The sequence below is a fragment of the Mirounga leonina genome, unplaced genomic scaffold, assembly GCF_011800145.1.
Source record: "Mirounga leonina isolate KUSES-001 unplaced genomic scaffold, KU_Mleo_1.0 Mir_118, whole genome shotgun sequence".
Classification (NCBI taxonomy): Eukaryota; Metazoa; Chordata; class Mammalia; order Carnivora; family Phocidae; genus Mirounga; species Mirounga leonina.
In genome coordinates, this window is record NW_023270277.1 from 1,966,553 (window position 1) to 1,981,185 (window position 14,633).

At 46.4% G+C, this 14,633-nt stretch overlaps 1 protein-coding gene across 4 annotated transcripts in view; it reads left to right on the plus strand.

Moving 5' to 3' along the window:
• LOC118007342 (trafficking protein particle complex subunit 12-like) overlaps positions 1-14,633 on the plus strand; it is an 88,691-nt gene that overhangs the window by 24,492 nt on the left and 49,566 nt on the right. For all 4 annotated transcript variants that reach the window (XM_035000376.1, XM_035000377.1, XM_035000374.1 and 1 more), the window contains exons 4-5: positions 12,122-12,235; positions 12,798-12,936. In XM_035000376.1, the coding sequence (XP_034856267.1) occupies positions 12,122-12,235; positions 12,798-12,936 (253 nt within the window). The remainder of the gene's footprint in view (positions 1-12,121; positions 12,236-12,797; positions 12,937-14,633) is intronic.

Here is a 14,633-nt window from a genome sequence, read left to right on the forward strand (position 1 = left end):
TCTTTGTCTGGTTTTGGGATCAAGGTAATGCTGGCCTCATAAAATGAGTTTAGAAGTTTTCCTTTTTTGGAACAGTTTCAGAAGAATAGGTATTAATTCTTTAAATGTTTGATAAAATTCCCCTAGAAAGCCATCTGGCCCTGGGCTCTTGTTTATTGAGAGATTTTTGAATTTTGCTTGTTTCCTTACTGGTTATGGGTCTGTTCAGGTTTCCTGTTTCTTCCTGTTACTTCTCTAAGAATGCATCCATTTCTTCCAGATTGTCTAATTTGCTGGCATATAGTTGCTCATAATATGTTCTTATAATTGTTTATATTTCTTTGGTGTTGGTTGTGATCGCTCCTCTTTCATTCATGATTTTATTTATTTGGTCGTTTCTCTTTTCTTTTTGGTAAGTCTGGCCAGGGGTTTTTCAATCTTATTAAATTTCAAAGAACCAGCTCCTAGTTTGGTTGATCTGTTCTGCTGTTCTTTTGGTTTCTATTTCATTGATTTCTGCCCTGATCTTTATTATTTCACTTCTCCTGCTGGGTTTAGGCTTTACTTGCTGTTCTTTCTCCAGGTCCTTCGGGTATAAGGTTAGGTTGTGTATTTGAGACTTTTCTCCTTTAGTGCCATTGTATTGCCTGTAAGGTGACTGTTACTGTATATTGTCTCTGTTCCTTTCTGGTCCATGTTACTTTTAGGCTCTCTCTTTGCTTAGAGGACCCCTTTTAATATTTCTTGTAGGGCTGGTTTGGTGTTTGCGAATTCTTTTAGTTTTTGTGTGTCCTGGAAGCTTTTTATCTCTCCTTCTATTTTCAATAACAGCCTGGCTGGATATAGTATTCTTGGCTGCATATTTTTCTCGTTTAGTGCTCTGAATATATCATGCCAGTCCTTTCTGGCCTGCCAGGTTTCTGTGGATAGGTCTGCTGCCAATCTAATGTTTCTACTGTTTTAGGTTACAGACCTCTTGTTCCGAGCTGCTTTCAGGATTTTCTCTTTATCTCTGAGACTTTCAAGTTTTACTATTAGATGTCAAGGTGTTGACCTATTTTTATTGATTTTGAGAAGGGTTCTCTGTACCTCCTGGATTTTGATGCCTGTTTCCTTCCGCAAATTAGGGAAGTTCTCTGCTATAATTTGCTCCAATATACTTTCTGCCCCACTCTGTCTGTCTTATTCTTCTGGGATCCCAATTATTCTAATATTGTTTCATCTTACAGTATCACTTATCTCTCGAATTCTGCCCTCGTGATCCAGTAGTTGTTTATCTCTCTCTTTCTCAGCTTCTTTATTCTCCATCATTTGGTCTTCTGTATTGCTAATTTCCTCATCTGCCTCATTTATCCTAGCAGTTAGCGCTCCCGTTTTTTATTGCACCTCATTAATAGCCTTTTTGATTTTGACTTGGTTAGATTTTAGTTCTTTTATTTCTCCAGAAAGGGTTTCTCTAATAACTTCCATGCTTTTTTCAAGCCCAGCTAGTATCTTTATAATCATCATTCTGAACTCTAGTTCCAACATCTTACTAATGTCCGTATTCATTAGGTCCCTGGCAGTCGGTACTGCCTCTTGTTCTTTTTTTTGAGGTGAGTTTTTCCGTCTTGTCGTTTTGTCCAGAGGAGAATAGATGAATGAGAGAACAAAATGCTAAAAGGGTAACAACGACCCCAGAAAAATATACACTTCCAGAAAGTGGTTGCTTTTCTGTTGATGGAGTTGCTGCTATTCTTTGCTTCGATCTCCTGTTGAGTTTGTAGGTGTTCAGAATGGTTTGATACCTATCTAGCTGAATTCCTGGGACCAGACAAAATTTAGGTCTCCTACTCCTCCGCCATCTTGCTCCTCCCCAATGCTTAGTCCCTTTTTAACTCGATAGTCTGTTTTTAAAAGCGATGGGAAACAACTAGTTTTTACATATCCCTATACTTTATCATTAGTTAATGAAGTGATAGGTCTTAAAAGGTGAGCATTTCCATGGACCTGTGACGCTCGTCACATGGGTAGGCTTGTGCATTGTCGGAGGGTTCTTGTCATTGCCTCAGTTTGACCTTGAAGCCGCTGCTGTGATACGTCATCATGAGGGTAGGCAGCACTGGAGGGTCACTTTGTAGTGACCAGTTGATTTTTATTTTTTTAAGTGAACTTTACTCCACATGTGGGGCTCGAACTCAGGACTCCAAGATCAAGGGCCGCATACTCTCCCAACTGAGCCGCCCAGGCGCCCCTGTAAAAACCAGTTTAAAAAGTACCCACAAAGCCACACACAATCCTTGTAACTAATTTGTTCCACAGGTAATCTTTTTACCTTCTTTGATTATTCGTGCTGTTAATAAATATATACAGTGGCTTAGAGTTTTTTTCATACATTGAAAATACATGATGCCAGGAGAGATTTTATTAGAGTCCTAACAAGGAGACCTATTTAAGGTAGAAAATGTATTTATAAAAATATTACCTTGCCCTGGCATTTTAATTATGTCCTAAAATAATTCCTATTCTCTTTAAGATTAGGAAAGAGTTTTGAAATGTATTTTCCTAAGTAATGTCAGCACATTCTAGGATTATAATTTACAGGGAAATGAATGTCACAGCCTGTGGAGAAGGACATTTTAATCACTTTAATGGTATCATATATAGAGTTAATGATTCCTTTTGAGTCGTAGTTGGGGAAAAGTTATGTACATACCATTAGTTACTTGAGTGACTTTTATTGGACTATTTTTCTCATCTTTTGGAAGTCATTGAATGCCTGTGTTCAGCTTTTCAAATAGGTGTATCTTATTTTCTAGTGTAAAAAAAAGTAACATTTATTTAAGTTTAAATCTTTTTCTCATACCAAACTAACTTTATTATGAGAATTCTACATGTCATTTACAGTAGTTATGAGATTTTCATAAGATTTTTCTCTACAGAGCTTAAAGTTTTACAGGGTATGCTTTATAAATTGTAATTATAAAAATAATTTCTTCACCAAATACTTCTGATATCTAATATCAAAATGGGGGAGGATCACCAGGAAGGGGACCAGAACATGGGAAAGAATGGGATAAAAATAGCAAAAAGCACTCTGAGAAAATACATAATTATAATTTCAAATAGGCAGCATGTAATCAACAGCTCTGGCTCACAGGTTGCTGAGGTGAGGGCCCACTGTTTTGAAGGAAGGGAGTACCAGCAATTAGAACTCAACACTGTGTTGGGTCGTCCTGGCCTGTCCTGTAAAGAGTCTCCTTCATCCCCGCCCCCCCCCCAGACCTCCTCCCTGGCTCACCGATCACACGGCCCAGAGCTGTGCAGGATACCGGAGGCAGGAGCGAGTACAAACCAGCCCTGTCTCCCCCGGCCAGTTTCTGTTAACAGAGCGGCCCTGTCCCTGCTAGGTCTGTGTCACCACTTGGGCAAGTCCAAAGAACAAAAAGGAACATCAGAAAGCTGAAGACCATGCCCTTTGGAGGCTGGAGAAATAAACCGCGGGTGCACACACCCGCACGCATGCGCACGCTTGGTGTGCATGAACAGGGAAATGTCCCCAGGCCTTCTGCATGAAGCTCGTGCAGGGACAGACCCTGAGGAAGAGTGACACTAGCGTGGGAACCAGGTTTCTGCCATGGTAGCTGGGTGGGGGCCAAAGACAGGTCAGGGAAATGACAAGGGCACAGGGTTGCCAGTGGGACAGGACAGGGCCCAAAACACACACTTATGCAGAAAGAGCAATGTTATAGGTTACTAGGGAAAGAACTAATCAACGATGGCATATTCAAGTGGGAAAAGTCAAAAAGATCTTTATCTCTTAGCACACACAAAAATAAATACCAAATAAATTAAAACAAAATTTTTTAAATTCCAGAAAATAAAATAAACTCTTAATGACTCAGGGTAGAAAAGCATTTCTTAAACCTTTCAGGGAGAAATGAATAAATTTGACTATTTTAAAACGTGAAACTTGTATTCAACAAAAATACCAAAAACACTATTAAAAAGTGAGCCACAGGGGCACCTGGGTCGCTCAGTCAATTGAGCATCTGCCTTTGGCTCGGGTCATGGTCTCAGAGTCCTGGGATCAAGTCCAGGGTCCAGCTCCCTGCTCAGCGGGGAGTCTGCTTCTCCTTCTGCGCCTCCCCCTGTTCGTGCTTGCTCTCCCTCTCTCTCTTTCTCTGAAATAAATAAAATCTTTTTTTTAAGTGAGCATTAATACACATTAATACCTTCCAACAATGTGTAAGAAACAAAACAGCCCAGTAGAAAAATAGGCAAATTATATGAAGAGGTCATTCACAGAAACCAAATAGCCCCCAGACGTGGAAACAGTGCTTATCCTCAGTGGGAGTTAAAGAAATGTAAATAAAACAAGAGTGTGGTGCATTTCAGCCACATGAACAGGGCAGCCCAGGTGTGGTGGGAGAGTGAGCTGGACCACCTTCTCTGCACCACCTGCCACCCAGCATTTCCACCTGTAATCCCATACGTTAGAACAATTTTCGTACCGATCGGTGCATGAAAGGACATACTCAAGAATGTTTGTTGCTGTATTGTTTGTATTAGTCAAAAATTTTATTGGAAAACCGTAGCATTGAGCAAGAAAAAGAAAGTTACGTTACACAGTTAAATCCTTTGGAACAGTTGAAATACATGCAGGAGAGGCACATTCGTCAGTATCCGTAAATTTCCAAAACAGTGTTGAGCAATCAAAGCAAGGTGCAAGGGCTGCTACAACGTACCAGCTTGTGTTAATGCTCGAAAACCGGCCGCTGGTGCCTGAGCTGCTCGGCAATCCAGGGGAGCCCGGAAAACCTAGTTATTTTTGGCAGCAAGATCTGACCTGTCCGGGCTCCTCTGGTGTCTGCCCTCCTCCCTGCCCTGCTCCCCTGCTCTCCAGGGAAGAGTGAGCAGGGAGAGCTCCCTCCAGGCGGGGCAGCCTCCTGTGGCCTCAGGTCTCCTGCAGACCAGTCACCTCCTGCCTGGGCCCTCTGTTCCTTGGCCCTAGACGTGTCTCCATCCCTTCGAGGTCGTCCTGGCCTTGCCCACACTTGTGCAGATAGCCCCTCTTCAAACTCTTCAGGAACCTCTGGGAGCCATCAGGGGCCTCCCATTACTGCCAGGCTCCTGGTGGGTAAGAGAGTTACGGGCTCTGTTGACCCCACTTGGTGTGAACAAAAATATTCCTGTCTGGAAATATTTTTGGTTTGGTTTGGTTTTTTTAAGATTATTTATTTATTTGAGGCAGCTGGGTGGTTCAGTCAGTTAAGTGTCTGCCTTCAGCTCAGGTCATGATCCCAGGGTCTTGGGATCAAGCCCCAAATGAGGCTCCCTGCTCAGCAGGAAGCCTGCTTCTCCCTCTCCCACTCCCCCTGCTTGTGTTCCCTCTCTCGCTGTCTCTCTCTCTCCGTCAAATAAATAAATAAAATCTTTTAAAAAAATTATTTGAGGGGGCGCCTGGGTGGCTCAGACGTTAAGCGCCTGCCTTCGGCTCAGGTCATGATCCCAGGGTCTTGGGATCAAGCCCCAAATGAGGCTCCCTGCTCGGCGGGAAGCCTGCTTCTCCCTCTCCCACTCCCCCTGCTTGTGTTCCCTCTCTCGCTCTGTCTCTCTCTGTCAAATAAATAAAAATCTTAAAAAAAAAAAAAATTTGAGGGGGTGGGGAGCAGGGAGCCCGATGCGGGGCTTGATCCCAGGACCCTGAGATCATGACCTGAGCCAGAGGCAGATGCTCAACCAACTGAGCCACTCAGGTGCCCCTGGAAATCTTTTTGAAATATCAAAGTAAACTTGAATTATATACAAAGAAATACTTTGTATTCTCTTATCAGAGAAAAGAATTACTTGGGGAAATGTAAATGGTAAACTTGTCTAACAACTTCTTTTTGTTCTCCCCCCCCCTTTTTTTTCTTTTTAAATTGTGATATGAGAAAAATCTCTTAGACTATCATGTTTGACTCTGAAACCAGAAGATAATCCAAATCTAACTTAGTCTTTAAAGGAGTCGTGCTGAGTCACCGCTGGTCCGGAATCGCAGTGAGCCCTATAGAGTAAGATAAGTTCCGGGTCCCTTCTGGCCCTTGCCTCTCTCCCAGGCTCCTGTTCTCAAACAGGCCACCAAGAAGGTCAGGGAGGCACCCGCATCCCGCATCCCCTGCCCCGTGCTGTTAAATTGTCTTGAGGAATTAGGTCATTCTGACTCCTGGAAAATTTGCTGTCAGGTTAGTGTAAGTTTGTTGAGATGTTCCATGTCGTTTATAGACCATCAGTATTCATCAGAAGGTGGGCTAGCCCAGTACTGAGCCGCTCAGGAGTGGCATCTGTCCACGTCCATCTTCCATACTCACTTACCTGTGGGAGAATCATGTGGGGAGAAGCCGTAATAGGAACATAAACATTCTGCTTCCTCTTCACAGTTAGGAAAGGAGCCACTTTTGAAAAGATTTCCATTTACTGAAAAATGAATAATTAAGATGATAGGTTTGGGTTTCATTTTTAATAGTTGTGATCCAGTTTGGGATATAGAAAGCATATCTTAGTATATGAAATCATAGCAAGAGCTGAGGCTTTTTATACGATACATTTTATTATTTTTAATCATTTATGGAGCACTTCATATTCACAGAGTACTTGCAAATAGTTTTAGTACACGTTTAAATGTTTTATTAGTGGTGGGTATCTATACATAGTAGACGTAAAATAAGATAGGAGTCTTTACTGTGTAGTAAATGTTTCAAAAATATATAAATATCCATAATCAGATTTTCTCATTTATATATTTTTGCACACACACAGATTCTGTGTGTCTTTGAGGTCTGTCAAATAGATCACACTGGAGCTCAGTGGGGGTGGTACCGTGTCAAGCAGCTCCTTCTACTACAGCTAAATCCCACCCCCCCACCCAGGACAGAACCTCTTTCCTCATGCTTTAGCAGCCATACTTCATAACTTATACCGACATACTTGATTATTTTTTAAAAATACTATTTCAACAAGCATTAATTTGGTTCCTGCATGAAGCTCTGTTCACGGTCATCGATGGCATGTGGGTGTCCCCTCTGTGTGGGATGGAGGTAGATGGACACACCATCCATTTCTAGGTGGCCACGACATGATGGCCTCGTCTGCAAGTGCATCATCCCCCTTGGTGCGGCCTGTCCTGTCATTCACAAACCCTTCTTCCCTCCTTTTACAAATAGCATGTTCTTCATTCAGAAAAATTGTATAACCACCGTCTGCTAACATTTTAGTGTCTCTGTATATAGTATGTCTACATGTGAATATGAATACTTACATATGTATTTGTACATATACTAGACAAAACTTCATATTATACCTATTTATGATTTTGTATCTTCTTAACATCTTAAGCATTGTCTGATTAAAGTCCAATTTATAAATATTTTTATTGCATAATCTGATACTATTGTAAATAACCTTGGGATGGGCCACCTTGTACAGAAATCTTTTCTACACACATGATTATTTCTTTAGCATGAATGCTGAGAGAACAAGTAGGTCAGACTATGGGCAGTTGTGAGGCTATTAGTATGTATGATTTTCCAGAAAGGTTACACCTGTTTATGCAGAACCCTTGCTTTAGTGTCTCCTTGTCGGCCCTGACTTGTATATTCTTTAAAAATTACTCTCTATCATTTCTTGGGCTAACAGTTGCATTTGCTGCTATTTTTTTTTTTTTTTTTTGGCTAATAAAAATCAATCACTAATAGTGATCACAGTTATCATTTCCATCTCTTTCGTTATTAGTGTCGGGTTTTTTATGACTTTTTTGTAGTTCTGTGAATTTACTCTTTCACCATTTTTTTGAACGCATGTACATGGTAGGTACAATGCTGAAGAAGTACTTTTAGAAGTTAAAAAGCATGCCCTCGACAAGGCCATGGCCCCCAGAGCTCACCCAGAGGGAGACAGGACCCCGCCACAGTTAATGTTACTGTGGAACAGCAGGTTGTCCTTAATGCCCGTGCAGAATGGATGAGACAGACTATACCTCAGAGTGTTTCTTAACCCTTTCCTCATTGTCAATCCCCTGAGAAGCATTTTTCCACCTTGTTTCCTAATTGCTCACCTCCCTCAGCCCCAGATGAAGTAAAATACTAAGGAATAAGATTTTGTTGGGTAGGTTAATCTTTGGAGGGCCATTAATCATTGTTATCCAAGAACCACATTCCATCCCCTTGGGGGGCTGTAGCCCCCCAGGAATGTGTGTGCCAGAAAATTACCAGTAGGAGGGCTCACTGTGGGCAGGAGAGGTGTCACGAAGTTTGGGTCTGAGCCAGGTCATAGGATGGTCATCTTTGCAGCCCTTCCTAGCTGGAGGAGAGCAGGATGGGCAGGTGGGACAGGTGTGAGCACAGACCGCTGACTAGGGGAAGAGGTCATGAGGGGTGAGAGTGGTTCCAGCTTCTCCACAGAGTGTACCCTCATTTCCACCTTCAGGGTGGCCAGCTGACATCACAAGGGTGTGATTGAGGCCTGGGTAAGTCACAGAGGTCACATGGGTAGTTGTAGCTAAAGGAGGTCTGCCTGCTTGTCTTCTCTCCCAACCTTTACCCTCACCCGATGATGTCGAGTCCACGCAGATGGCCTGGCCAGGCCACTAGCCTGCTGCAGAAGTCCCACATCCAAGCTCAGCGCTCATCGTGACACTAAACACCACCGCCTGCTTCCCAGGGACCTTCTAGGCTTCTCTGGCTCCCAGTACCTTTTTAGACTGTCTCTGCTTCTTTCAAACCCCCCCCCCCGCCCCCCACTCCTGGCTGGAGTTGGAGGAGTGGCCCCCTGCCCCAGCTTAAAGCAGCTGGAGACCGTTGGACAGAAGCCCCTCTCCCCGCCGCAATGCGAGAATCCTTTCCTGACTCCTGGGACCTTGTTCTATTGATGATCCTTTCTTTCTAGCATGCAGTCAGCGTTTCTCCAACGAGATCCTTCTCTTGCTTTCTCTCACACGGGAGCATTTGGTTAAAAGCAGACACAGAAGAAGCACCTCTTCTCTCCCCGCTCACCACCACCACGATTAGCTTGGTGACTCAGACCTCACAGGGTCACCTGGCTCACTGGTCCCCTCCTTATTTTCCACCTGTTTCATTCCATCTGACTTCCCATCCCATCTCCCCGTCAGACCAGCTCTCAGCTGCCCATGATTCTGGTGTCCCTGTGCCTGCCTCCTCGGCAGCCCTGAGCACTGTCCCCTCCTGCTCCGCACACCCTTCCCCCCACACTCGGCCTTCCCCCTCCCCGGCCACCCATGTTGCACATCCTCAGGGTCTGACCCCCATCTCACCCACACCCTCCTTGTGCAGAGCCCCCCACATTGCCCCAGGCATGCCCCTCTCCCAAACAGACCTACACACACGGCAGTAGCTGCTTTTTCTTTTCCTCTTGAATGTCTCAAAGGCCCCTCAGGTTCAGCCTTGTTGGAATCAAATTGCAGATTCCGAGCTCTGACCCTTTCCAGCCTTCCCTGTCTCCAAGACTCGCACCGCCGCCGCCTGGCTGCATGTCAGAGTCTCAGATCCATCCTGCAGCCTCGCTCCCCGTGCTCCCCATGTCAGATTGTCGCCCGGCCTTGTCCCTCTGCCGTGTCTGCACCCTCCCCCCGCCACGGATACAGGTGGCCTGCGACCATGCTTTTCAAGCTTGGCATGGAAGGGACAGGTGTTTTCCTTTAACTGTTCAATCTTTAGCAGACTGAAACTTCTGTAAAATTCAATCTAAATTAAAATATGAAAAACATGTACAAGTCCACTTTTTATCATTATTGCATTTGACATCAAATGCCCTGTCAAGTTGCTGGAGACGTTCCTGTTTCTTACCCCTTCTCGTTGAGGGCCCGTCATAAGCCACTGATGGGACGTTGTCCACAGTCTCCCTGGATGTGGTGCTGGCCAGGCCTGGGGTGGCTCACTGGGCTCAGGGCCACTCAGTCTCAGGGCAGCTACTTAGTTCTGCAGTGACTGCCCACCTCCCTCGTGGATCACAGAACCAGCTGCAGACAGACGTGTGAAGGAGGCTGGTCTCCAGAACCGTGTGTAGACACGCACAGGGCGAATCCAGCCTGCGGGCCACACATAGACCACCAGTGCCAGGCCTGGACACCTGCTCAGCCCCTCGGGTTCATGCTTCCTCCTCACAGGGAGGGGGGCTGCTGTTTCTAGAATGTGAGCAGGACACATTGCCCATCCTCTTGGAAGCCTGCAGAGGCTGGCCTGGCCTTCCCTGCCCCTTGTCCACACCTGCACTGCCCACCCCTACTGCCCCTCGTCCTCACTGCATCCCCGCGGCCCGCTAACCAGGCCTCTGCCTACCGGAGCCCCCCTCCTGCCCTCCTCACGGGGTCTCTTACCCATCCTCAGCCGGAGTCCTTTCCTCAGAAGACCGCCCTGAGCACTCTGCTCAGATCTACTGCCACCAGCAGGAAAGGCCAGCATGTGTGACATAGGCGGTTGGGAAAACAGCAACAATTAATCGTCCCTGCATACAGGATCTGCTTAGACATATACATAGAATTGGTCCAAACTTGGCAGGATAACTTTCCCTCTTACTTTTTCACGTTTGCAATTCAAGAATATACGTAGCCACACTTAGGATGATTCTCCAGAAGTCAAAGCACCTACCTTGGCCCGTGCCCCGAGGAATTCCCCTCGCGGGGCCTGCAGGGCCGCTGTCAGGAGAAGCCAGGAATCGGTCCCCGTTCACAGGCCCCTCTGCAGCAAGGCCTATGCTCTCTGGGTCCTCACCCCAACTTAGGATTTGTCTGGCAGGTGCAGGGTGCCAACAGGAGCAGTGCGTGCCTGAGTTAGTACCTAAGAGAGGTGGGCAGCATGCTCCAGCATCTGTTAAACAGGACTGTGTCGTTCCCTTGCCCAAAGCCCTTCCGTGGCTCCCCAGCCCCTCAGAAGGAGTCTGGATCTCTCGTGGTCTGAGGCCTTCCTTGCTGACATCCCCATTCTTATCCTCACGCCTGTCCTCTCACTGCCATGTGCCGGCCACCTGATTGAAGGCCGTTCTTCTGAGGCACCTCCGGATTCTCTCAGGCAGCTCCCCCTCGGCCTGGAGGGTCCTGCCCCTTCTTGACCCCACTGTTCCTCCTTCACGTCTGGGCTCCAGTAGCTTTCCATTCCCTGAGGTTAAGTCTGGCCACCAGGTGATGTGCTCCCATGGCTTCTTGTTCAGAAAGCACTGTGAGCACACACAAAATCATTTTACTCATCTTGGGAAAGTAAGTTGTTTCATATCTGTCTTCCTTGCTAGATCGTGAGATGAGTGCATGCAAGGATGTGTGTTCATCCACCACTTGCCCCCAGAGCCTGACGTGGTCTGCCATTTGTCGGCCACACACGTGAACGGGAGCGTCTGCGGCGTGCAGACGGTGTTAGTGCCCGGTGTGGTGAGGAGATGGGCCACGAGCATCCACTTCTCGCTTCCCCGAAGGTTGCAGTGTTCTCTCTGAGGACGTTTTCCTGTGCATTTCCCCGGTGGCCCTCCTGTCTGTTGCATCAGGGCAAAGGATAAACAGAGCATGTCCAGCTTGATCCGCTGGCGTCCAGGTCAGCCGTCTGTTGTAATGTTGGTGAAACAGGATTATGTCAAGCATGCAAAACCACTTATTTTATTATCACACACAGCTCTTACAGATACAAAGAAATACATCCGGCACATAGCATAAAATTAAATTATTGATTTTAAATTTGTGAAAATTACAAAATAAAGTTATTTGGCTGAAAAAGGAAAGCAGTCTTGGGGGTAGGGGAGCTTTTCAACAAGAGCTGATGGAATGAGCACTGGGTATTTATATACAACTGATGAATCACTGAACTCTACCTCAAACTAGTAGTACAGTACATGTTAATTAATTGAATTTAAATAAAATGAATTTTAAAAAGGAATTCTCTCTGTGTTCTATCAGTTGTTAAATTTTAATGTTTTTCGGATTTGCTCGTCTCAAGCTGCATCTCCCGCTTGGTGCCCTTCTTGCCCAGTTACACACAGGCGTCGACCAGTGGCGCTCTCCGTACCAGCAGCTGTCTGGCCTGGCCGTCATTCACCAGAAGGGGCTGGCGCTGGGCCCAGCACGGCAGGCCCTGCGTGTAGGAGTGGCTGTGCTTTCGGTGACACGTCCTGCTGTGTCTTACAGAGCTGCAAAAACTGGAGGGCAGCGGTTGACCTCTGCGGGCGCCTTCTCACGGCCCACGGCCAAGGCTACGGCAAGAGCGGGCTGCCCACCAGCCACACGGCAGACTCCTTACAGGTACAGCCCCTTTGGTCATGAAGGGGGGACAGGGAAGGGACGTGACCTTTCATGCCACTAAGAACAACGTGAGAACGAAAAATAGATTTTCTTAGCCCAAATTTAACGTCAACATGAGTTTACTCTAGTCTTCCTTTCCAGATCCCCGCTCTGCCTCTGCACCCAGAGGGCCCTCTGGCCCTTCAGAGCTGACTGCTCACCCACATCGCACTCTCCTCTCTGTGCCTCCCCTCAGCCTCCCCCCGTGGCGATTCCGTACCCTTCAGTGCCCGCCCCAGACGTGGCTCTGTCCACACCCAGCCCTGCCATCCCTGCTCTCCATTCTCCTCAACAAGGATTGGCAGATTAAGCCAAATCAGACAAAATCATTTACGTTGTTTTTATTAAGCTTGAGAGTAATTTTTATAAACATGTAATTAGGCAAATGTGCTAAGAAACCGAGAGTAGGCTTTGTTTTAATATACTGGAAATCAAGCTCTGCTACCAAATTAATAGGAAATAGGAATTTCTGAACCTGACATTCGTAGGTAATCTATTGTTTCAATTGTATTTTGTGTTTTAGCTTTGGTTTGTGAGGCTGGCACTGCTGGTGAAGCTGGGCCTTTTCCAGAATGCTGAGATGGAGTTTGAGCCCTTTGGAAACCTGGACCAGCCTGATCTCTATTACGAGTACTACCCTCACGTATATCCTGGGCGAAGAGGTAAGGCAGTGCCGGTCATATTTATGCCTTTGCGTGTAGTTGCTTTGCTTTGCTTTGCTTCATACAGAACAAGCATCCTCAGTTTTCCTGGTGTGTCCAGTCTGGAAAAATCAAGTGAGTAGCCTAGCAGTGAGCCCTGACTTACAGAATGACCTCACTCAGTTTTCTAAACACGCTTCCCCGGACATCCCCACTGCGTAGCCATTCACCCTCTGACAACCCTGTCTCAGGCGCCTGCTGGGGGACAGCAGTAAGGCTTGGTATTAGACCTGGGTGGTGGTGTTTATTCAGACTTTTTGACTGTGCTGCCGTGTAAACAATAATCTTACGTCATGACCTACTGCAAATACACACAGAGAAACAAGACAAAACATTCTTGCAACAATACTTCGTGCCATTGTCTCCTGGTTTCTGTCCTGATTTAATTTACTTAAAAATCTGGTTGCAGTCCCCCAGCGTGTTCCAGCCATCATTTGGAAGACTCTGGGCTACAGCACGGGGTAGTTGTCAGCAAAAAATAAGGATTGGGGAAGGGAGAGCACAGAGGACAGAGAGCCCTCCAGGGCACGAGCAGCCTTGAGGGGGAGCAAACGTTTCTTGGTGGAGAACCCTGTAGATCTGTTGGAACCCATCCCATGTTCCTGTTGAGCCTAAGACAGTTTCAGGAGGACCTCTGCCGAGAGGCAGCAGAGGTGGTATTACTGAAGGCCAGGCCTCCACTGTCTGGCTTCCTGGTAAGTCCTGCCCTCCCCTTAGTCACGTGGGGCCTGGGCAAGTGATATGGCGTCTCTGTGTCCCAGCATCCTTACCAGGACAGCAGGGCTGATTCTTTTTAGGGTGTCGTGAAGCTCAAGCGAGGTCTTACGTGCAGGTTGCTGGGAACAGTGGCTAGCACATAGTGAAGACGGTGTTGGCTGTTTGCCGTATTCTGTTCTTAATTTGTCAGGAACACGCTGTAGATCACTGCCATCCTTTGTAAGATTGGCTGGTCAGCGTTTGTGGGATGTAACCGCAGAGTGAAAAAGGAAAGTTCTGGTTGTCAGGAAACACAGAATCAGAGTCAGGGAGAGAAAATAATAACAGCGCCAGAGAGTACAAAGGCCCGGTTAATAATAAAGATCATGTTGGCCATAGAATTGTCAAAAACTTACATCAGCATCTCACGTGGTTAACATGAGTAGTAGGTAAATACATGAGCTGAGAAGACAGAATTAAAACACATTTCTCAGCTCCTTTTTGTGTTGTTTTTCCTAATACTCAGATCCTGTTTCTGTGGAGGGGACACAGGGAAGGAGCAAGCTTTCTCCTTTATCGGGTTTACCCTCCACACGGGAGACAGGGGCCAGACCGCATGACTGAGTTTGCCCAGACTTGGAGGAGGTTTCTAGCACAGGGTACTTTCATACCTTTTAACCTCACTGGTGTTATTAGTCCTATTTCTTCCTTCTGACTAAGGGAAATTGCCCCTCATAGAAGAGAAATGAATGGAAAAGGTGGGTTTCAGTACCTAAAGCCGGGCCAAAATCAGACCGGTTGGCTCGACAGAGTGGAAATGAAGCAGCTGTGCTGAGTGGACTCAGAGTCAGCAAAGGAGACAGCAGGCCCTCCTCCCGAACTTGTAAAACTTCTTCCCAGCCTGTGGCCTATTGGGTCCGGGGCCGGGACAGACGGAATCCAGGAGCCGCCAGGAGCAGTGT